Consider the following 24,948-nt stretch of genomic DNA (forward strand, 5'->3'; position numbering starts at 1 on the left):
GAGGGGGGAGATGGAATCTGGTAAACGAACCCTAAGCAAAGAGAATGGTTTTAAAGGAGAGAATAGCCTGGTTTCCTTTGATATTTTGAAGCTTGCAATTCAGATTCTTTTTAAAAAAATCTTTCCCTGATAAACCAGATTACTGGTAGCTGTTGGCCTTAGAAGTGATGGAAGAGAGCTGAGTGTGGAAATGGAGTTAGCTGAATATGGGTTCAGGGAAATGAGAGAACGGAGTTGGGGGAATCTTTCATAGTACAGGGTTAATTTTAGAGAGACCTAGAGCCTTGGCACTTCGTGGGACAAGACACTTGCACCATCAATTCCATGCAGAACCTTGCTAAACCATCACTCCCAGTTGGAGGGACAGAGTAGCCAGACTTGAGCTCTCAGAATTGGAGAGGCCCAGCTCTGAGTTGATCAAGGACAAACGCAACACTCACACACGTGTACAGCTCAATTTCCTGTGACAAAAAGAGACTTTCCTCCTCCGCCACTTACCCTTATATTTGGATCTTGAAAGGCCCCCTTTTTTACAACGTGTATTTCTGTGTATCTTGTTCGCGCCTCAAGGGTATTGTTCTGAGATATGGGATTTGTGTTCTGTATTATTGGATGTTCCTATATATTTTTATTGTTTATTATTAGTGTCTGAGACATTTTTTTCTCAATATGTAAAACTCACATTGTATACTGTGTACACAACAAAATGACAAAAAAACACTTTTCTTTGCAAAAATCAAATGCCTGAAGCAGAGTTTTGTTCATTTGGTTGAGACTGGGGTGGCCATGGGAAAAAGGAGGGCAGCGTGCTCTAAAATAATGATGGGGAAAACCTGCCTAAGCATGATATACTGCAGGGCTTTTCAACCTTTTCACCCATTGTACCACTTTTAGGATATGGCAACATCCGAGTACCACCAGTCGCCTAGCAAGGTGTCAAAAACTTAATGACCAAAAAAAAAAAAAGGAAAAAAGTGATAAAGTACAGGCAGTCCTCGACTTACAACAGTTCGCTTAATGACTGAAGTTACAATGGCACTGAAAAAAGTGACCCCCATGCCACAGCCGAGCAAGACACCTGCCTGCCCACCCGGTGGCGCTCTTCCTCCTGTCCAAGGTTTCCATTGTTGTGAGCATTTCTGTTGAGGATTGGCAGTGGGGGTGGGATGGGGGGGTGTTTAGTTTTTATTCCCCCCCGTCTGCTGGGTGGTTGCAGCAGGTTTTGGTCACTTCACATGACCCTGGGACACTGTGACTGTCATAAATATGAATCAGTTGCCAAGCATCTGAATGTAAATCACCAGACCCTGGAGATGCTGCAACATTCCAGCTGATCGGCGCTTCTTCTGGGCTCAGCAAAAGCACCAGGATCAGTGCTGCTTTCCAGCTGATCGGCGCTTCTGGGCTCAGCAGAAGCACCAGAATCAATGCTGCTTTCCAGCTGATCGGCACTTCTTCTGGGCTCAGCAGAAGCACCAGGATCAGTGCCGAGCTCCAGCTGGAGCTTGGCGCTGATCCTGGTGCTTCCGCTGAGCCCTGATAGCCCTGCAGCTCCAGCCATCTCTCGCTCAGGCTTGTGCGGTGCTACCACTGGTTCAGTTCATTCCCCTCCCCCGCTACCACTTTTCTAGGATGGTCGTGTACCACCTGCCAGGTGCCAATGTACCACAGGTGGTACCCGTATCACTGTTTGAAAAGCCCTTGGTCTCAACATCTGGATGGTCTCATCTATATTCTGAAGTTTACACAATCCCTTGCTTAATGTTTTCCTCCTGTGCAATCTTTAAAGGGTATTGGAAACAATATTCCTGGTTCTACTTTTTATTTCCTGGACTTTCCTATCAGATGGAAGATTATCCATACCACCACCACAGAGGTGTGCCTGCCGTGCAAAAGAGCAGTGCCATTTTAGTTACAAACTAGAAAACCCCTATGTGGGGCAGAGGCAATCTTTCCAATAATGTTTACCAAACATCATAAAGACTTTTCTTTGGTCATCTCTTATTGGAACTATTCTGTGTATTTTCTGTTGGTCAACTTCAAAGGCATCTTTCATCTGCCTACCCAGTTAGAAAATTCTATTGCCAGTGGTAGCTTCATGGATATTTTGTATACAGGTAGTCCTCGATGTATAACTGGTTGCTTAATGACCATTGAAGTTGCAACAGACAAAAAGCTCCTTTTGCCCTTTTTTCAAAGTTGTGATGGCCGCAACTCTGTTCTTTGGTATGATCACTTGATCACATTTTATCCATTTGGCAGCCAGCTCACTTTTACAGCCTTTTGCAGTCACATGACTATAATTTGTGACTTTTTAAAATCGTTTTCTGGCACTTCCAGTTTCACATAAAAAACACCCATTGGAAAAAAGTGATTCACTTAACAATTAGGGTATTTACTAAACAACTGCAGCAAAAAACATTGAAAAATTAGGTCTAGTCACATGAGGCCTTAATGACTGCTACAGTTTACTGGTTTTTTTTCTCAATATGTAAAACTCACATTGTGTAATGTGTACACAAGTTAAGTCAAAATTAGCTTATGTAACTTCTACATACCACTAGAAAGATGCCAATGACTCATTGCTTTAAAAAAATCAAGATTTGTAAAGATTGTGCAGAATTTAGAAACTTGTTTCAGGTTGCAGAAAGCACTTTTTATCTGGGAGAAATTACAGTTTTATAATTATATCTCCAGGGCTATCATAAATCACTAAACACTAATATTGAACTTCCAGACTGATTAGTAAAGAACACATTTAATTCTCCATGTTAATTCATACTGAGTCATTACAAATACTTTTTAATATACTATAAACTTTATATTTTCAAAGTTTTCCCCCACCCAAGCTTTCTGTATATAAAAGTGCATACTGTTTTTCATTTCATGCATAGACATATAAAATGTCTCACTAACAGGCAATTCAATTATAAAATTTATAGCATTCTCTATATATCTAAACATACACATACATGTAGTGTAAGATACAAAAGTATGCATTTTTTAAAAAAGGTATCCCGCCCCATTTTTTTTAAGATGGGGAAGTTTGTTCTGAAGAGTTTGTCAAAGTATCATATAAAGGCTGATGTGTATGAGGAATGACAACCTTCCATTGGCCATAAGCCTCACTAGGAAGTTGGACCAAAATGAACAGCAATATAAAGGAAACAGGCCCAGAAATGTTTCAAGATCACTTCCCCCACCCACCCCCCACTCTAAAGAAGACTCCTATTTTAGAGAAAAGTTAGCTCTTTGTAGAATTAACACTACAGGATTGGCCAGGTTCATATAGGATGCAATTTTTTTCACAGAATAAGCCGTGATCAAGCAAATAAATCATTGTGGCTTAGTATATCAGCCTCCTTAGCCTAGTGTTGTTGCGCTTTTATATGTGCTTATTACGTACCACCACAGTAAAATTACACACAGGTAATGGGAATGTTTCCCTTTTATTAAAATTATGGTTAAGTCATACATTCACAAGCTATGATCGTTTTATCATTTAATCAGTTTTTAGTTTCACTATTATGTCCTTGTACCTATGTGCACATATATGTATGCATGCTCCTTTTGGCCTTAGAATAACACTTTGTACCAGAAGTTCACAAACTTTCCCGTGCTGTTTCAGAACTGTTGGCTTAACAGAAACAGCAAATTTACAAGGATACTCTGGGATATTTTAAATTACATTGACAGTCTGTCAGATGTTGCTGCTTCCCTTAGAAATTTAAAATATCCATAGTGCCTGGTGAATTTACTTTGGCACTACAGCACATTTTTGTAACTGTAGCCTTGTAAATTAATAAAGAGGCTCTAGTCTATAAGGGCATATGCCACAATCAGTTTAATTAATTAAGTAATTAAGGAGGAAACCCCAAGGCTTTACTATATAATCTTTGCTCAAGAGATTCTTTGGCATGTGTACCTGGAAAGCCATGCTCTGCAGCATGGTAGGAGAATAGACAGCAAGAGACTTAGCAGTTCAACTTGCACATTGAACTTAGCAGTTCAAACTTGCACATTCAATACATCCTCTCACTTTATAAACTGCAGATCTTTATATTCTAGGAGCATCAGTAGACATGTAAGCGAAGGCTGTCTAGCAGGATAGCCTCCTCTAGTTATGCACGTGGTCTTGCCTGCTTTTATCTATGACTTGTATATTGTCCAAGGCCTAACACTTTCCCCTTCATTTTTCCCATATCTACTTGGTAGGGTAAGGGTGACTGGGAGGTAGCAACTGGCCCAGCAAGCTTCTATAACCACAATCAAAGAGATCCAGATTGACCATGTTAATCACTACCCCACCCTAATATCATCTGAGAATTGTAATCTCAACACATCTGAGGTGTGTGGAAGGTGATGGATGATGGAAGTATTAGATAATGAAAATGATAGATGGACGTATTGAACAGCATGCAAGAGTGTAAGGATCCACTGGCAAAAATCATCCAATTAGACATGCATGCAACTGCAGTACTGATACTTCAATAACGATGGTATATTTCAACATGATAGTATCTCTGGAGATGTTGGGAAACCCTACTAAGAAGAAAATTTACTAATGCACGGGTTTGCTAATTTTTAAAAAGGTTCTTGACATCATTTTCCCTTACAAGCACATTACAGAAGTGGGGAAGAAAGAATGAATTTAACAAAAGCTGACCATGTCTTCAACAGAGCAGTTTTTGAACTGAGCATTTTACAAAATAGTCTGGCAGTGAAACTTGATTCTAGCATGCATTTAAGATTTCGAACCTTTGCCTTCTTAAAACGTAAGCTATAGTAAAATAGCTCTGCAGGAAGCATCACCATTTATTGACCTGATGGAAACAGCCAGTTCTTGTTTAGCAGCTACTGCAGTTAATGACTGCTCACAAATATGGCAAATAGTAGTAGTCAGTAATATAAAAAAACCCATTTTCTGACCAATGTACGTACGTATGACCAAATTTCTGCACTGACAACAATGCACACTGGAGAGTAATGCTTGCAGTGCTATACGAGATAACATTTTCTGAATGAGATGGCAGCAACCAGTGATTTTTGCAGCATTTCTCTATGTCACATGGTTCATTTAGTCATCATTTTGCTCAGTGACCATTTCACTGCAACAAACTGTTTGCCTTAATAAAACAATGCTTTATTTTGTAGTTGACCATACCTCTCATAGTAACTGCTTTGTGACTAGGTGACTTTTACAATATGGCAACAATCTTCTCCTAAAATATCAACAGTTGGCTAACTTCCCCGTTCCCCCCCAATATTGCAAATCTCCTTATTGTAAAGCATTGTTTTCATACTTGGCAACTTGAAGACTTCAGCTGCTGGTTGGGGACTTCTTGCTGATTAATTCCAGGAGTTGAGATCCACACGTTCTGGAAATTGAAGTGTAAACATCTTAAAGTTAAGTTTGAAAAACGCTGCTATAAAGTGTGCTTCTTTTTAGCCCTGTTCTAGGAACAAAAAAGTCAATATTGGCAACTTGCAGGACAGTGTAATTCTGTCTGCAGCTGCTTCCCTTGCAGTTTGGCCCATGTGTGGCTTACGTCTGTAAGCTATGATATATAAAAAATAAAAAAAAAAATTATAGTACCTTTTAAAATGCATTTGTACCATATCTTTGAACATGTAGATATCTATGTATGTGCAAAAGCTTGCCCTTAGCTGCAGTGAAATAAATGACCCTTTGCAGTTGATTCGTATTCATTAACTTATTGTATCAGTGAACTGCCAGTGAAATTTACAATCCTGTGCCCCTTTTATCTAAATGAATAAATTTTCTGCCCCTTGGGAAAAAGGGGCACCTTTAATGTGATTTCCATGGAAGAACAAGGGAGGGCAAAGTAGCAAACAAAATTGAATGCATATCCCATAGATTCAGGATATGTTGGAGGAGAAGAACTTATCTAGTCCCTGCTTTGTTCTCAGTTTACAGACTCCTGTGCAACAAGAGAAAAATGGTAATATTTTGGTATAACTAAAAAATACACAGTGCCAGCCCTGATTGTAGTCGGAGAGATGGAAGAAGGAAAATCCTGCTCTGTCTTCTTGGTTGTAAGGAATCTGAGCAGCTCCTCTTCCTCTTCCAGGCTGCGTGGCTTGATGTGGGGTGGCAGTTTACAGAATGGAACAAGGACAGCTTTTGCGTTCCTTCATTTTGGGGTGAAAGGCTGGGGCAGGGGGAGACTCCGATTCATGAAACCTCCTGCCATAAAAAGGGAAAAAAATATGGAGTGAGCAAAGGAAGCATTAAGACATTAAATAGTGCATGCTGTATCACATTACTTTGTGGAAATGTTCTTACATAAGATAAGCACCACTTGAAAAAACATTATTTATATCCCTGGAGGAGGCCAACTGCTACTACCCAGGAGACCATATAGTTGGAAACAGTGTACTAATGCTTTGGGTGTCCAACAGATGACGACTATTCCTTTGGACTACACTGGATGAGGTTCCAGGAAAGTGCTGGCTGGAATACAACCAAGATCACTCTCACCCCACTCACTACTCTGGATGGCCCTTTATTACAGGCCAGAGGGAAAGTCCAAATCTTCAGCTTGTGAGCTAGAGTTCATCTCCAGAAATGGTAGGCGAGACTCCTCAACAATTCATGCTGAATGATACAATTCTAAATACAGGTAGGCCTTGATTTACGACTGCAATTCAGCCTGTAATTAAGGTCATAAGTCATGCTAGTCATCACATGACCAATTCAATTTTATGACTTTTTTCCAATAGTCGTTAAGCAAATTATCATGGTTGTTAAACAAGTCTATCATTAAGTGAATGCAATGGTTGTTAAGTGAATTCATAATTCACAATGAATGTCTTTTGCTGGAAACTGAAAGTAAATGCCAGTTGCTAGCAAAAAATGAAACTAATAGTCACATGGCTATGGGACTGCAAATGGCCATAAATGCACGCCAGTTGCCAAGCTCTTAAAATACAATTACATGAATCCAGGTGAAGGTAGCTTCAAATCAGAATATAAGTACCTTTTTTTTGGTCTGCTGTAACTCTAAACAACCACTAACTGACCAGTCATAAATCGAGAACGACCTGTAGTAAGACCCTACATCAGGGGTTCTCAACCTTGGCAACTTTAAGACTTGTGGACTTCAACTCCCAGAATTCCTCAGCCAGCAAAGTTCAGTCCACAAGTCTTAAAGTTGCCAAGGTTGAGAACTCCTGCCCTACATGCTTTCAGGTTTCATTGCAGAAATCTCTGTTGTTCACCCTCGTCAATGCAACCCTTAGTGTTTTGACCTTCAAACTCCATTTTCCTCCTGAGTAGCCATATCCACTTCCTAGACTAGTGATGGCGAACCTTTTAGAGACCGAGTGCCCAAAAACATCTCCGCCCCCCACCTGCCCCTGCTCTACCCTCCACTCTGCCCCCATCCGCAGGGCCACCCACCACCTCCACGGCCCGCTGCAGATCACCCAGGTGGCCCTGCAGCGCCATGGCGGCCACACCCTCCACCTATCCCCCACAGCATCATCTGCGCACAATGGGGCGTGAGGGCGGAGTCTTGTCTCCATTGCCCGGCTGCCATGTCCTTGGCTGCGCTGCGCTGCTCCGCATGGGCCGCACCCAGGGGCGACTCTCCTCCGGGGGGGGCTGCTGGTGAGGAGGGGGCCACAGGGAGAGGTGGGCTGGGGCGACAGCATGCGTACCCACAGAAAGGGCTCTGAGTACCGCCTCTGGCACACGTGGCATAGGTTCGCCATCACTGTCCTAGACCCAAAGTGGGATTTTGGACATAGTTGCCTAGCTGCAGCTGAAATGAGGCCACAGTCAGAAATACAAATTTTCAGACAGAAAGCTGCATCACACAAGAAAGTTGATGGATCACCATCTGAATCTATAAAAATATATTGAATAGCTAATATTGGAAATCCTACATGTATCAGGTCACTTAACAGCGGGATTAATTTCATGTGGTTTTCAACCCGACATTTCAAAAGCCCTTATAAGCAAGCAAGCATCAAGCAAACAAACCAGGTTTCTGTTCCAATCAATCTCTTTCTGGCTGCTAAACGGACAGTGAGAGACATGGAAAGAGTAAGAGAAGAGAATATTTTAAAAAGGGGGAAAGAAAACTCCTTTTCTTTGTTAACCCCAATCTATGGAATCCATTTCCCAAAGAGTTTATGCTTCATCTCAGCTTCCCCAGGTTTGAAGAGGAGATTGAAAACCCATCTGTTTCATCCAGTTTCTAACTGATAAATTGATTTTGTTTTAGAAGTATCAATTGTAATTTTGACTTGATTTTAATTGCATTGACTTTTTTTTAAAAAAAATTTAATTACTGTCAACTACCTTGAAAACAATGTGAACAGAATGTCAGAATTTAAACTTCCTAAAGAAAGAAAGTAACCAGCAATTATTTAATCAGAAAAAGCCTTTCTGAGGGATGCTGTCCTAGAAAAAGAGTTTTCTTCAGTTTGGGGGAGTTTCAGTTCTTTCGCGGCATCGGCTTCAACCCCAAACTGCCTCCGTCTTACCTGATGGCTCGGACTAACTCTTGGAAAGACTCATCCACATTGAATCGGACCTTTGCAGAGGCTTCCATGTAGGGGATTCGGTTTTCCCGAGCAAAGTACAGGGCCTCCTCTTCAGTTACCTGCCAATAAGGATAAACAAGACCTTAATACAGAAGTACACGAGATACAGCAGGATGAGGAAGAAAAAACCATTACCTACTATAGTATGAATTTTTGTCAAGCAATAACTCAAGTCAACCTCAGAGTTTATTAATCAAAATAGGTGTAACCATCATCAACTGCATGGTTCTAGTCCCTTATTTCTTTAGCTAACACCAAATGTAAAGATGAGAAACAAAAGAAGAAATGGGTGTGGGGAGAGAGAGAGGGATCCATTATGCCTTTTTGTCACCCTATTTTTCTAAATGCTTCTTTCTCTAAATCAAGATGGTTTTTCTCATTCTCTTGTAATTTTGGAACTTAACTGAGACAATTCTGTCTATCTAATGTGGATAAATATATGACTTGAGAAGTGGAGGATTTGATAATGGCAGGAGGCTCCATAGTCAGGATGTCAACAGGCTGACCAGTCCAAGTACCAGGTTTTCTTAGGCAATTTCAGAGCTGTCAATATAAGATCCACTCTTGCAGGCTTCAGAATCCTGGAGACTAGTGGACACTATATAGAGTAATATGTTTTTGGGACAAGACACTGACAACATTTGATACTTCTGCTCCTTGGGTTCAGAATCATGAAAGGAATTGTGAGGAGGTCCACTGCTGCCCTCTTGAAGACCAAAGAATGTGCATGAATACTCTGGGTTTGAAACGACATTCACTTCATGGATGAGCCAATATATTGCCATCTTCTGAACCATAGCGATGATACATTTTCCTTTCCTTGATTCTGTGTAGGACTTTGTTTCCTTCATCAACTATCTTAATCCACTTCCTCCCTCTTTCCTGATATAGGCTTTGGTAGTCCTGCTATATTACACTATCCCATTTGCAACTCAGGGGTTCTCCTAGATTCATGACTCCTGCTCAAAGAGCAGGTAGTGGGTGTGACTTGGAAAGGTTTTGCATTGTTCCAGTTTGTGCACCAGCTGTGACCCTTCCTGGATCATGACTCCCTAGTTACTTAAGCCCTAGTCATCTCTCAACTGGACTACCACAAAGTGCTCTCCAATGGAGCTACTCCTGGAATCCATTTGGAAGTTTAAGCTTTTTCAAATGTGGCAGTGAGAGACATCTTTGGGATCCCTAGAATGGCCCATTTTAAGTCCTGCTAGGAGAAGCCCATCCCACTTGTGCCAGCAGACAGGGCCTATTGTGGACCCTGTTGGGATTGAGAAGAAGAACCTTCTCTGTCGTTGCATCCCCCCTCCCTTTGGAATATCCTTCCCCCCCCCCCAAGGTGAGATCTGCCTCCTTTTTCCTATCATTCCATAAGAGTCTGAAGACTTGGCCCTGCTGCTTGGCCTGGGGCCCCAATGAGGGAGAGGGCTATTAGATTGATAGCAAACCTCACTTCCTCCCTCGGACCCTGCTTTCCCACCTGACCATCTTTTATTCTCACTATATCCTCACTGTTTTCTTTTTTTTCTTTCTGCTATTGTCCCATCACTTTACTACCATTTTACCCTTCTTTTCACTTCTCTGTTTTTAATTATTGTAAGCTACCTAGAGTAGCCCCATGGCGAGACAGGCAGCAAATAAATTTAACAAATAATATTAGCAGGATATGCTGCCTTTTGAAAGAGTCTGGAATCCGAGCTAGTCATATTGCTTGTCATAACCAGAAACTTATTGAATTTCTTCCCTCTAGGCAACTTTAGAGCAGGGGTCCTCAACCTTGGCAACTTTAAGACTTGTGGACTTCAACTCCCAGAATTCTGGGAGTTGAAGTCCACAAGTCTTAAAGTTGCCAAGGTTGAGGACCCCTGCTCTAGAGTATGCCCTTCATTTCTTCAGGCTGGTGTATATGATAAGTTTGACAAAATGAGAGATCCGTATATATCTCTCCATACTTTTAAATAAGGCTTTCAGGAATCACCACTTGAGGGAGCTCCTCACATTTTCTTTCTTTTTTAACATACTTATTTTCTTTTGTCAATAAAAATAAAATACAAAAGAACATCCAACACTAACAATGAAAAGAAAAAAAAACTTGTGTACAAAAGAAAAAAAAATGCCAAATGTCAAATAGATCTAACATTTAACATAAAAAATCCATCCTGGCTGGATGCTGAAAAATAAATAAACCTAGCACGTTCTCCTCCCCTTATGTAACAGATTTACAAATAGTTGTAACAAAAATTCAGTATTAAATAACAAACATCTCAGATGTGGAAATCTATCTGTCTAATAATCAAATCAACCCAACATCTGATCACAATGTAAAAGGAAAAAAAACAGTCAACAGGTTAGTTCAAACGTTACACTACACTTTTTCTAGGAGTGCCAGGATTTTGGAGATTGAGTTATTATGTTCCTGGAAGGAAAGACACACATCTATTGGTGGAGTCTGAAGTGAAATCATGCCCCGGGTATTAATATTATCCAGGCAATCCTCTGGCCTGGAGGTTGATGAGAATCATAAGGCTGATACAACTAGTGCCTGGATGGTCTCCTGTCTCTCCTTTGGAAGGAAAATAAGGTCTCTTTGGTGCCAATATACTTTGGTAATGCAAGAAGGGTGCTCTTGTTTTCATTGATTAGGAAGCCCAGATTCTCAAAGGTCTACATCAAGGTCCTGACAGCAATCCCTGCTTAATCAAGGAGAATAAGATAAGAGTATGTGTGTGTTTTATTGCCATATGTAATGGGCTAGGGCAGTCAAAATTACAAAAATTGATGACCGGCTCAATGGCCTTAAATTGATACTGGGTGCCATGGTATTCGCCGGAATTTCTTTGTGTGGGAAATAAATTGGAATGTGTAAGTAACCCGACTGTAAATTCATGACCGACTAGATAATTAAGCCTGCAACTATCTAATGGGTGGTTCTCCTTACGAACTTGAGAATCAATGGCCAGGTGGGATCAACTAAATTGCCTATACTGTATTGCTTATAAAGTGATGGATTTGCTAGATAGACCAAACCCATTAGGTTACATTTACAATTAAAGTCCTAATTTACCATTAAATCATAATATGTGGAGATTAGTGAACCCTCTCTACTCACCTGTCGATAAAGGTCCAGATCAGTCTTATTGCCAACAAGGACCATAGGGAACTCATCACGGTCTTTCACTCGAAGTATCTGAGTGTGGAATTTGTGGATTTCATTGAAACTATGACAAATAAATGGGAGTAAGACAAAGAAGGATTTTTCTTAATGTGTTTTTTTCCAGATATACTATTATTATTTTCCTAATGAATTCCTCTCTTTGCTTCTAAAAGAAGAAAAAAAGAATACCAATATCAAGACCACTATAAGTTTCTCCTACATTTCAGAAGACTCTCTGGGAAAAATTCTAACAAATACCATGTGCTTTCCTCATAAAAGATCTGTTTGAGCATCCTGGTCATTTTAAAATTTATATATTATTCATGTAGCGATTTAGCAACAATGGCTTTCTAAACCTTTATTTTAACTATGTAAAAGGCATGAATATACTGAACTCACACAATATCCTAGACCAGTGGTGGCGAACCTATGGCACGGGTGCCAGAGGCGGCACTCAGAGCCCTCTCTGTGGGCACGAGCGCCATCGCCCCAGTCCTAGGCCTTCAGTTGGGTTTTATAAAACCTTTTCGCTTTAGGCCTCCGCGGCCATGTACAAAAAAAAAAAAGTTTCAATCAGTCAATTTCAACTTCTTGCGGGGAAAAAAAAGATCTTGCAAAGTTGAAATTGATTGATTGAACTTTTTAGTCCCACCCAGTCTGCCGTTACCACTGCAGCCATGCCCACCCACTTGGCCATGCCCACCCAATGGGCCACACCCACCCAGCACCCAACGATGCATAAGTGGGTTTTGGGTTGCAGTTTGGGCACTTGGTCTCTAAAAGGTTCACTATCACTGTCCTAGACCAAAGAAATCACATTCTGGCTTAGCATAATGCACTGGCCAGTCACTTTAAAGCTTATTGGGTCTAGCACTATTTTTTTTGTAATTGCTTTAATGGCAGCTTCCAGAAGTATAAACATGACCTAATTGCAATTTAAACTACCAAAGATATTTTTCCCCAAACAACCCCAGCACTGCCAATTTTTAAGCACCTAATACAGGAAGGCAAAGCCAGGAAACACTATTGAAGCTTTTACATCTCAGCCTGCCTTTCTCTAGCCCATTAGGCTGAACAATCTGCACACCATAAGCTACAGAGGAACAACCTTTTTTGCACTTTTGGTAAAAACACTGAGCAAACAAGGAAGAGACAGAAAATGAGAAAATCATAACCTCAAAAGTCTTTGATAAAACCCCCACCCACCAATGGCACACACATCTTAGCCCTAAAGAAGAAAAGTTTTTCATGGCATGTAAATGCTTCAGCTTTGATCTCACCTGCCCCGGTCATTGATAGCATAAACAAGGAGGAAACCTTCTCCTGTGCGCATGTATTGTTCCCGCATAGCTCCAAACTCTTCTTGACCAGCAGTGTCCAGAACTGATAGGTGAAAATTGAGAAGGAAAGAAAATAGATTAGATCCCAATCAATACTGAGTTTGAAACATGTAGAAAAAGAGATGAGGGAGTTTAGTGTGGGATGGAACCAGGGGCCCTCCAGCTGCCCTGAACTACAAACTTCACAAGACTCAGACAAGGCAGACAAGAGAACAATACATTAAAATGTACACAGAACACCAGGTTGCCTGTTCCCATCTTAGTCACAATGACACGGTCAGTTTCAGATGTGATGGCATCCTTCGGTAAAAAGCTTTCTGACACAATCACTTCCTTCAGTAGCATTTCATGAGTCTCTACTTCACAGGAATGGACCAACATTCTTCTGATATTTTGGAAAATGTTAGTACATACAGTGGACCACAGTACATTAAAAGAATAACTCTCTGACTTTCTTTACAGGTGCCTGTCACCTGTAAGGAAAATATTTTGTTGGGAGGTGCTCAAGTCACGTTTTAGCAACAGATTCAACTGAAGTTCCAGTAGCTAAAAAGTGCTATGTTCCCCCCATTATCAACATACAGTTTTTGTTGTAGGTTTTAAACAAAGAAAGTTTAAAAAAAAGAAAAGAAAAGAAAAAAGAAAAAGAAAATATAAGCAGGCTACAGCCACTGTGTCCTCCAGACATCAACCCTCATCACCAACTCAGGTACAGACCCTTCATTGCCACTTGATAAAACATACTGTTTTCATATTTATTTTATGGTCTCTTACAACCAATAAGTCCCCCCAATAATAAATCCACATAGATTAACTTTGCTTCCAATTGGATGGCAAATTCAAGAATAATTTGTTGTAAGTTTGTAGCAGTAAAAATTCTGCAAACAAGTTTGATTTTAATAAAAAGGCTCAGTTTCATAGCATCTGGTTCCAGATACTCATTTGTTCACTTCGGTCTTCTCCAGACTGATACCCCTCAAATGTCTTGGACAAATAACCAATCAATATGGCCAATAAACCATTGCTGACTGGGAATAGCAGAAATTATAGCTCAGCAAATCTAGAAGACACCGATTGAAAAACACTGACATGCAATGAATCTTTATCTCTCAGTTTATTTGCTGGAGTCCATTCTATTAGCCTCCCTTTTCCTTATTCCTGCCTTATTTTCGTCTATGGCAAGGAAAGATTAAAATTTGAGAGTTGCAGTCATAAGGGAACCCACATTTACATGTTATTAGTGTATGTTTCATCCTTGTACTAAGGATGAAACATACATTAATAACATGTAAAGACCCCTCTGACCCCAATTTCTCCATTACCCCTGCATACAGGTAGTCCTTGATTTATAACAATTCATTTAGTGACTATTCTAAGTTACAACAGCACTGAAAAAAGTGATTTATGACCATTTTTCACATCTATGAATGTCATAACATCCCCATGGTCACGTGATCAAAAATCAGATACTTTGCAACTAGTTTATACTTATGACGGTTTCAGTATCCCGGGATCATGTGATCACCTTTTGTGACCTTTTGACAAGCAAAATCAATGGGGAAATTAGATTCATTTAACCCTGTTACTAATTTAACAACTACAGGGATTCACTTAACACCTGTGGAAAGAAAGGTTGTAATATGAGGCAAAATTCACTTAACAAATTTTCACTTGGCAAGATAAATGTTGGGCTCAATTGTGTCATAACGTGAGGACTATACACACTATGTACATTCATTTGTGCAAAGCACACGCAAGATCTCTCTAGAATGAGAGTCCACTGATACTTACTGTCCAGCCGGGTTGAGGTACCATCAATATTGCAGATTTTGGTGTAGGAGTCCTCAATTGTGGGGTCATAGTCAGAAACAAAGTAAGACTGAAACAAAGGAAGGAAGGAAGAGGAAAGGGTTTCAAGGATGACAGAAGGACCTGGAAATCCATTTTCAAATTTCAAATCTCTGGCACAAGCTTTTACTCAACCATCTGCTATCAACTCCATGCATGCTATTGAGCAATTCTGGGAATTAATGTCCACTCATTTAAAAGTTGCCATTATTGAAAAGCACTGCTTCAGATGGAGGGCCAGTCTGGTGTAATGGTCAGTGTGCTAGTCTGGAAATCAGGAGCCTGTGAGGCATGAAAGCCAGCTGGGTGACTTTGGGATAGTTGCTCTCCTTCAGGCCAACCTACCCCACGGGGTTGTTGTTGTGGGGAAAATAGGAGGCAGGAATATTACCGTAGCTATTTTTGCCACTTTGAGATAACCAAATATAAAGGCAGCATAGAAGCATCCTAATGATGGTGATAACAGAGGGCGATCACTGGCTACCATGTAATAGACAAAGACAATGTCCTCTGAGTTCAAAGAGCGGTTTTCTTTTCTTAGAACAGCGGTTCTCAACCTATGGGTCACGACCCCATTTGGGGTCGATCGACCATTTCACGGGGGTCGCCAAGCAAGGCTGTCTGCCATTTTTTTCCCCTTTTCCGGCGGGTGCCTTACCTCCCTTGGGCTGGGCCAGCTGGTGGTCGGCCTGCTCCGTCTCTGCCACTTGCTAGCTACACCTCGGCCGGCACAGGGGGCGGAACTACACATGCGCGGCGCTCCTGGGCAGGGAAAGTCCTTGACTTACGACCGGTTAGGTAGTCCTCGACTTACGACCGGTTTAGTCCTCGACTTACGACCGGTTTAGTCCCAGACTTACGACCGGTTTAGTCCTCGACTTACGACCGGTTGGGGGTCGCGGCATTAAAAAGGTTGAGAACCACTGTCTTAGAAGCATTATGGAAGCAGTTTGCCATTACCACCTTCTAAAATGTTCCATTTCTTCATCCCATTTATAATCCTGGAATAGTCTCTTGCCCAAGATCTAACTAGATCTGATCCCAACTAGCTATTCAAATTCATCTAAGTTTTTATTAATTGTTAAATCATAGGCAGGGTACCTAAAATGTCAGAAAACTATAATGAAAAGAAAATACTGCTTTCAACCATCTTATGTATCTCCAAATACACATAATTTGCTTCCCTGCAATGCTGAATGTTGGAACGCAAGCACCACAGAGCTGATTCAGACTCCTTTTACATCCCTTGCTTTTTATTAGTGTAATCTTTCTTTTTCCAAATGCAGCTGCCGCCTTTTGAAGGTGAGAAGAATGAGCAAAATGGAGATGAGCTATTCCCAACCTCGATGAGAAATTGCATCACTCTCACAATACCTCAAAATGATGGAATTGTAGCTGCAGGCATCTGAAGGGCACCAGACTGGAGGCAGTCAGCTTTAAAAAAGTATATGCTAGTGTCATGTTTTTCTGAGGTATTTATTCCTAAGGAGGCATAGCTGGCAGCCAGAGTTGCTCAAAAAAGATCATAAACCTATGCACATTTAAGTTGGAAAAGTTCCAGTCATTATAGAACTTATAAACACATTTACAGCAATGGACAAAGTCCTGCGGTAACTTTCATTTTTCCACTCAGCACGAAAACATACCTATAAAGTTTGTTTAGCCCTGAGCCATCCGCCCTACCCAACCCAGCCCTAACCCTTCGGCGCCTTTTCCGAGTTACCTGGATGAATTGAATGGTAAGGGCGCTCTTGCCCACGCCGCCTCCACCGACCACCACCAGCTTGTATTTCTCCAGTGGCGCCGCACCTTCGCTGGGATTCATCCTGTTTAGCAAAAGTTGTTCGCTTCCTTATAGGGAGGGAATCGGACCAATGCACTCAAAAGCTTCCCCGTTCAGTCGCAGCAGTCATCCTCCGAATCCCCCAAAATATGGCTGAGAGATCCAGGGTGGGCCCTCTAAGGAGCGAAGCTCGGCGATTGCTGACTGTCCGCTTCCCTATTTGGCCAGCGGGAGCCGCTACGGGGAGGTCCCACGTCCGGAACAAGCTCGTCCGGGCCAGTGCTCCTTCCCCGCCCTGAGGTGGACCAGTCGGGAGCGGGGGGGGGGGGGCTGAGCTCAACGTGCACCCAGGACGCTGCCCAAGATGCTGTCTCTCTGCGATGAACGCGAAGCTCCAATCGTTTAGTGGGAGGTATGGAAGAGGCTAAGTTGGAGAAGTTTATGCCTGAGATGATGAAATCAGAATGGACGTAGTTATACAGCGCAATACTTTCATCTTGAAGTTTTGGCATTCCGATTATTAGCAAAACATGCGGTCTGCGTAAGAGCTCCTGAACTAGGGAGCAGCCCATCGTAAACCAGACGCAGAGGCGCCCACGTGGCGTCTCTACGGCGTTTTTACACGACACATCCGGATAGAACCCTTGTTTCAGTCGAATTAACCCAAGTTGCTGGATCCCCATGACAAATTGTGTTACAAATTAGCCACGGCAAAGGCAAACACTAAGGCAAAAAAGTAGCTAACCAAGTTGGGTTGAAGGCAACTTCTGACTTTCTAGACACAGGCACGTTCACTTTAGCTGGCTGAATCTCCAAGTTCTTTACTGACCACCACATACAGTCGTAGAAACGGAGTTCTGACATGCAGGAAATTCTGGGATGTGCAAGAAATGTCGAGGTAAGATGGGAGGTGGATAAAACCTGGTCCTTTTTAAGTGGATGCAAAGTTCAGAGGCGTGGGACCAAAAACGTTAAGTCAAAACCAGCTTGCGGACCGGGAGTTTCAGAAGAGGAGATGTTCGGACTCGTTCTGGAAGGCATTCAGAGTGAAGGGGTGGATAAACGGTGAAATCTAGGACCCAACTCTTGACTCGGCCAGGGCGGAGAGGAGTATGAGTTCACTACTACATTCCTTTCATGAATTGTGTAGAGTAAGTTGAGGCACCACCCCGTGCCTTGGGTTGGGAAGGAACACCTTGACCTGTATGAAGTTGCGGAACTTAGATTAGCGGTGATTTATTGTACCTGTTTCTGCAATGGTACAAAGGCCCACACAATAATTTATTAGCAAGTTGCCAAAAGAGGCCATTTCTCCCTGTGCAGAACCTAAGATCCAAGAAAGGAAAACTCTGTTTAAGCTATGTAACACTGAAGCATTTAACACTAAATAATACCTTAGTCTATTATATTTTTATTCATTATATTTATCAGAAATGTAAATGACAAAGTAGAGTCAGTGACTAGTTTTCTCAATCTGGTTCTATCCAGTTAATTTTAGAATACAATACTCTTCATCTCCAGTCATTACCTTCATCACCTTGTTATAAGTGAGATTCCACACATCTGAATGGCATCTGGTTGGAAAGGGCTGTTCCAGGAATCCTGATATCACCCGAACTTCTTCAGATAATCATTAAACTTCAATTCAGCCAATCAAAAGTAGGGCATTATTTAAAACACCAGGAATCCATTTGTTCATTCCTTCAGAGCCAGGAAAACCCCAGTCCTACATGGATTGTGTAACCCCATCTTTTATGTTTTGGGGTTCGAGACATTGAAGCACGACACATGTTGTAACCAAACTTCTTTATTTGCTCCTTAACTTCATTCAACTCTGTAAACAGGCACGCAGGCCTTTTATAGTCTTCCAACCCCCAGGCAGTCCAGCCAATAGGAAAAACCCTTTCTTCGCGCCTTGCGCATGTGCATAAGTCCGGCGCCAGCCAGTCAGGTCCCGGGCAGCTTTTAGGATGCCCGGGACCATTTGCAACATTTCTGGGCCTGCTGAGTTGCCTCATCAGGCCCAGGACACAACACCCCTCCCCCCTAGATGGAACACACAATTACAATTGTTCCCTGATAAAAAAAAAAGAAAAGAATTTCCCTGCTCACACACAGGCAAAATATTTTTATAAAATAATAAGTTTAACTGAACAACTCGCTCTCCAAATTTAGACTTAGTGTGTCTATCTTTTACCAAGCGTAGGTCCCCGTTACCTTGTTATAAATCAGCAAGGTTCCTTTGTGATGACAGAAACCTCACAAAGTCTCCCAGATGCTTAGGAGGGGCCTTAGCCCGTTGCGACCTACGCAGAGTCAGGGAGGGTGCCTGGCCTGTCAGCTCACCTGCCCGGCTAGGCAGACCAGGACTTTTACTTAAGGGTGCCTGGCCCACCGGCCCGTCGGGTAGGCTCGCTAGACCAGGACTTTGATGCTCATAATTTGCAGGTGACCCTCGTTGAGGCGTGCTGGCTGAGTCGTCTGGGCTCCATCCAGGTCCCCTTGGAGAGGAGGAAATCCCCCAACCCGCTGGTGGAGCAGAGGTCTCCCCAACTACCATGGATTGCTCCTGGGAACTTAGTCCCTCGAGCCCGCGACCAGTCTCGGACATGACCTGCATTGCAGGTGTGCCCCAATAATTCCAGTCTCCCGTGTAGGTGGCTGAGGTGCCAGAGTCAGGAGCCGCCTCTATGGCAAACCCCCTCTCAGGAGAATTCCTGTTTGGCGCTCTTGCGGATGCGCAGGCCACCCCCCGGGATGATTTCTTGTTTGGAGCACTTGCAGATACGCATGACTCCCTGTTCGGAGCGATAGCTGAATTGTGAGGATGCCCTTGCTCCTCCACTGGGGAATCAGTAGCAACCTGCCGCAATCCCCAGGAACAGTAAGACTGGTTCCCAGGATTTTGACCTGAAGTGTGACCATGTTCCTGGGGCCCCTCCTCCCCGAGAGCAGAATCCGGGGCGGAAAGGTCAGGGGCCAACCGCCAGAATAGTTGGTCGATGTGACGCCGAAGGATGCGGCCGTCTCCCAAGGTCACTTTGTATGATAGTGGCCCTGAGATCTTACAGATGACAGCAGGGACCCAGAGATGTCCAGGACCATAGTTCCTTGCCCAGACCGGATCGCCCACCTGAAGTCTCCTAGGTGCCCGCAGCTGTGACACCTGTGAAGCCACCCGGTCTGGGTGCAGTCTGTCCAACTTCGTGATGAGGCGGCGACCTCAGCGGAGTTCAGCTGGGCTCTTTCCGGTGGCAGTGCATGGTGTGGTGCGGTGTGCAAGAAGAAAATCTGCTAACCTGTGATGCCAGCTACCGTGCATGATTCTTTTGAGCGTGTCTTTGGTGGTGCGCACCATCTGTTCAGCTTGCCCGTTGGTGGAAGGGTGGAAGGGAGCTGATGTGGCGTGCCAGATCAAGTTGGCCTGAAGGAAAGCCTGGAACTCACAAGAAGTAAATTGAGGACCGTTGTCAGAAACAAGGACATCAGGAAATCCATGGGTCGCGAAGTTTCCTCTCAACACCTGGATGGTCCTAGCAGTAGTAGTGGAGGAGACAGGTACAAGCTCTAGCCACCTGGAATGGCTATCCACCAGGATAAGGAAGAACTGCCCCTGAAAGGGCCCAGCATAATCTAAATGTACCCTTGACCAAGGGGTTTGTGTGTCCTCCCACCTGTGTACAGGGGCCTGAGGCAATTCAGGCCGTGACTGTTGGCACACCTGGCACCTGTGTACCTGGGCCTCGATAGCTTTATCAAGCCCAGGCCATTAAAGATGGCTGCGTGCAAGTGCTTTCATGCACACAATGCCCGGATGTCCCTCATGCAGAGAGGACAAGACTCTAGCCCTCAGTGAGGCTGGGATAACTACTCTACTACCCCATAATAGGCACCCATTAAATGTAGACAGTTCGTGCCTCCTTTGCCAGAAGCTTTGAAACGTCGCATCTGGACACATGTCAGGCCATCCTGACAACACCCATGTCAGCACGCGTGTAAGCGTGTGATCAGTGGCAGTTTCTGTAGCCACGTCCCTAGCATTGAGGGGAGATTCAGGCAGTTCCTGAATAGAGAGAATATTAACAGCAGGGGCAGGATCTGCCTCTATTTGTGTGAGAGGTAGCCTACTGAGGCCATCTGCATGGCCCATTTCTTTTCCAGGTTTGTGAATGAGCGTGTAGTCATATGCTGACAGGAAAATGGACCACCTCAGCATATGTGGGGATATGATGTGTGGGGTTTGTTTGGTCATTGTAAACAACCCCAGCAAAGGCTTGTGGTCTGTATAGACCCGTGGTGGCAAACCTATGGCACACGTGCCACAGGTGGCACACAGAGCCGTCCCTGATGGCACGTGAGCCATTGCTGCTTCCCTCCTCTTTGCGCATGCGCAGCTCTTTTACGCTCACTAAGCTTAGGAAGTTTCGGTTTCGGAGCATGCGGCAGAAAGCGAGAGAGAGAACAAGCAAAAGCGGTAAGTTTTGCCTCACCTCAGCCCTGCCTTGTCTCTGGCCTGCCGCTGAGCTTCCTGCGCTTGGCTGCAGCGGAGGAGGAGGCGGCGGCTACCGGCCTCCCCACCAGCCCTGGAACACCCTGCCGTCACCGGCATTTCTTGTAATTTTGTACTCGGCGCCCCTCGCGCAGCCCGCCCCACGCTGTCTCCAGCCTGCCGCTGACCACAGCGGACAAGGCAGCAGCCACCAGGGCAGGCCGAGTCCGAAAAGCCCAGCCCAGCGGCTCCAAAACACCCTGCGGCTGCCGGCATTTCTTGCCATTTCGCACCTGGCTCCCCCTCGTGCAGTCTGCCTCGTGCAGTCTGCCCCGCGCCGTCTCCAGCCTGCTGCTGACCGCAGCGGATGAGGCGGCGGCCACCAGGGGAGGCCGAGGCCGAAGAGCCCGGCCCAGCGGCCCCGGAACATCCCACCGGCGTTGGCATCTTGTGGCACTCAGCGCTGCCATTTCTTGTCATTGCAGCCCGCCCCGCCTCGTGCTGTCTTCAGCCTGCCACTGAGCTTGCACTGCTTGGCTGCAGCGGACGAGGTGGTGGCCACCAGGGGAGACGAGGCCGAGGCCGAAGAACCCGGCCCAGCGGCCCCAGAACACCTTTCTGGTGCTGGCATCTTGCGGCGCCTGGCGCTGCCATTTCTCACCATCTCACAGCCCGCCCCGCCTTGCGCAGCCCGTCTGTCAAGCCCCTGTGGGCTCGACATTCACGGGGGGGAGGCGAGCGGTCCCAGCCAAGCTAGCGAGCTCTGGATGGCAGCCGCCGCAGTTAATCGCCGGGAGCACAGCGCGGTGCCACGCACCCAGGCCATGCCAGCAAGCTCCGGAGGGAGGCTGCCGCACAGCTGGTCATCAGGAGCCCGGCACAACAGACCTACTGGTTAGCACGGGAGGCTCCGCTGACGCTGGCCGCACCCACCCATGCTGCCATGAGTACCAAGGCCATGCCCATTTGGCCACACCCATTCGGGGCCCTGCCCATTCAGTGGCCACGCCCACTTGGCCACACACATTCGGTGGCCACGCCCCCAGCACCCGGCGATGTATAAGTGGGTTTCAGGTTGCAGTTTGGGCACTCGGTCTCTAAAAGGTTCGCCACCACTGATATAGACCGTGAAGTGGTAGCCATATAAGAAATCATGGAATTTCTTTATGCCAGCCACTATTGCCAAGGCTTCTCTGTCAATCTGAGCATAATTCCGCTCTGCAGATGACAAAGTCCTTGAGTAGTAAGCCACAGGGACTTGTGTCCCATCAGCCTTCAGGTGACTGAATACTGCACCCACCCCATAAGGGGATGCATCACAAGCAATGCATGTAGGCAGTTGCTCATTAAAATGGACTAATACCGCATTTGATGAGAGCAAGGCCTTGACCTCCTTAAAACTCCTGTCATGGACCTTAGTCCACTGCCATGGAGCTTGCTTGTCTAAGAGCCGGTGTAACGGCTCAGCCACTGCAGCCTTATGGGGAAGAAAAGCATGATAGAAGTTAAGAAGTCCCAAGAAAGCCTGAAGCTCGCTTTTATACTTGGGACTTGGGGCCTCCTGAATGGCCTTCAATTTGGATTCTGCAGGGTGGATGCCTTGAGCATCTATTTTAAAACCTAAAAATTCTGTGGAAGTAACTCCAATTTTGCATTTGTCCTTTTTTAATTTGAGGCCCACTTGGCGGAACCTCAGCAACACAGCCCTTAATCTTTCAGCCAAATTCTGTGATGACTCCCCTGCGATGAGGACGTCATCGAAGTAGGGGCAAACCCCCGGAATACCCCTGAGCGTGCACTCCATGACGCTCTGGAATATGCCAGGAGCAACATTCACCCCAAATTGTAAACTTTTTACCTTAAAAGCGCCCCTATGGGTCACTATTGTTCGGGCCTCAGTAGTTGCCTCATCAACAGGTAGCTGTTGATAGGCCTGTGCTAAATCAAGCTTTGCAAACAGTTTTCCCCCTTTGAGGGAGGCCAGAATATGACTCACTACTGGTACAGGATATGCATGCTGTTGCAAAGCTGTGTTCAAAGTACACTTATAGTCCGCGCAAATTTGGACTTCCCCGTTAGCCTTTAAAGGCGTTACAATGGGGGTTTCCCATGGACTTGAGTCCACAGGTTCCAGGATGCCTTGCTGGAGCAGCTTGTCCAGCTCAGCATCAATCTTGCCCTTGAGGGCGAAGGGCACCCTCCTAAGCTTAATCCTAACTGGTGTGATGTTTGGGTTTAACCGCAGGGCAATGGGAGGCCCCTTGTATGAACCAAGCTCTGAACTAAACACATCCACAAACTCTCTGCAGACTTCTGCAATTCCTGGAGTTTGCAGACTATTCAGGCCAGTTACCTGGATTCCCAGGGCCTCAAACCAATCGTCCGATTAGACTCATATGATCACCCCCAACAATCACCACATCTAAGAGGCCTTGGAAAGCTTTACGCTGTACTTTGAGCGTGGCTTCTCCATGTACATTAACCTTTGAATTTTGAAGGTCAGTAAGAATTAAGTTCGATGGCCTGAGTTTGACTTGAAGGCCACTACTGCAGCAAATCCTTTTAAAGGTATTGTGTGAAATGATCGATAGAGCGGACCTGGTGTCCAGCTCCATCTATAAGGGAACCCCTTGTAACTGTACATCAATGCGAAGTTTCTTTTTAAGGGGCTTGTGTATCCCTATTCGCAAAATGCTTCTACGCGACATGCAGAAACCACCCTGTGTTGGCTGGGGACCCTGGTACCTTTCCAAAGGAATTCTTCCCAAGGTTGCACCTGCTGGCGACCCAAACAAACAGTGGCAATGTGGCCTTGCTTACCATCTGCCTGGCAAATGGCGGATCGGAACCGGCAGTCCGTGCGCTTGTGGTGTCCTCCACAACCGAGACACTGAAGGGCTGCTGGGGCCTTGTCTGGTTTCTCTCGCAGTCTTCTTACCGCCGGCTGGTGAAGTCTGTCCACTTCCTCTTCAGGATCCAGGTCTTGAACTTCCTGAGCGACCTCTTGATGGATGGTTGCGGCAGCTGGAGCATTTCTGACGAGCTGCAAGGCCTTTACAGTGCCTCCTGCTGCTTCTTCAGCTGCAACTTCGCGCAAGACATCTTGGAAAGTGACTTCAGCTTTAGCAAAGATTTTTTGTTGCAGCTCTCTGCTTCTAAGGCCACAGATGAAGCGGTCTCGTAAGCGTTCTTCCAGGTCCTTGAATTCACAAGGCCTGGCAGCTTGTCTCAAAGCAGCGATGAACTCAGCAGCAGACTCACCCGGCTCCTGGTCCCTCTGCTCAAAAGCATGCCTCTACGCAATTACAGATAGTTTAGGATGGAAGTGATCCTTCAGCATGTTTTTTAAGTCTGTGTAGGTGACAGACTCCAGCGGTGCAGGGGCTACCAGGTTTTCGACCATGTCGAAAGTGTCCTGACCGCAGACGCATAGCAGAGTTGTTGCTTTCAGGCCGTCTTCCCGAACCTGGTTAACCCCTAGGTAATTTTCTACCCAGGCCACATAGGAGTTCCAACGCTCCGGGTGAGAGACGTAAAATTCTGATAAACGTCCTATCTTCGACATCTTCTGTTTCGAATGCCTCGCTGCAAGCCTTTGCTGAGGGGAAGGGCCCGTTTGCCAAGCTCACCTCCAGCGATGCTGTACTGGCAGGTGAGTGCAGAGCTGGACGCCGATTCCCAGGCTTCAGGCTCTTCAGATGAGGCTTATCCTCTTCTTATTGCCCTTTTCCTTGCAGCAATCCCACCTTCGTCGCCACTTTTA

At 44.8% G+C, this 24,948-nt stretch overlaps 1 protein-coding gene across 1 annotated transcript; it reads right to left on the reverse strand.

The window, feature by feature from the left end:
• Positions 1–5,608: 5,608 nt before the first annotated feature.
• Positions 5,609–16,871, reverse strand: RRAS (RAS related). Its single transcript, XM_015810217.1, has 6 exons — positions 16,637–16,871; positions 14,857–14,944; positions 13,006–13,108; positions 11,681–11,789; positions 8,515–8,633; positions 5,609–6,208 (listed from the first exon to the last, which is right to left on the reverse strand). The coding sequence occupies exons 1-6, from the start codon at positions 16,736–16,738 to the stop codon at positions 6,121–6,123; spliced, it is 609 nt and encodes a 202-aa protein (XP_015665703.1). The 5' UTR covers positions 16,739–16,871; the 3' UTR covers positions 5,609–6,120.
• Positions 16,872–24,948: the final 8,077 nt, after the last annotated feature.

This window comes from Protobothrops mucrosquamatus, unplaced genomic scaffold, assembly GCF_001527695.2.
Source record: "Protobothrops mucrosquamatus isolate PMUCROS unplaced genomic scaffold, P.Mucros_1.0 scaffold7, whole genome shotgun sequence".
Taxonomy (NCBI): Eukaryota; Metazoa; Chordata; class Lepidosauria; order Squamata; family Viperidae; genus Protobothrops; species Protobothrops mucrosquamatus.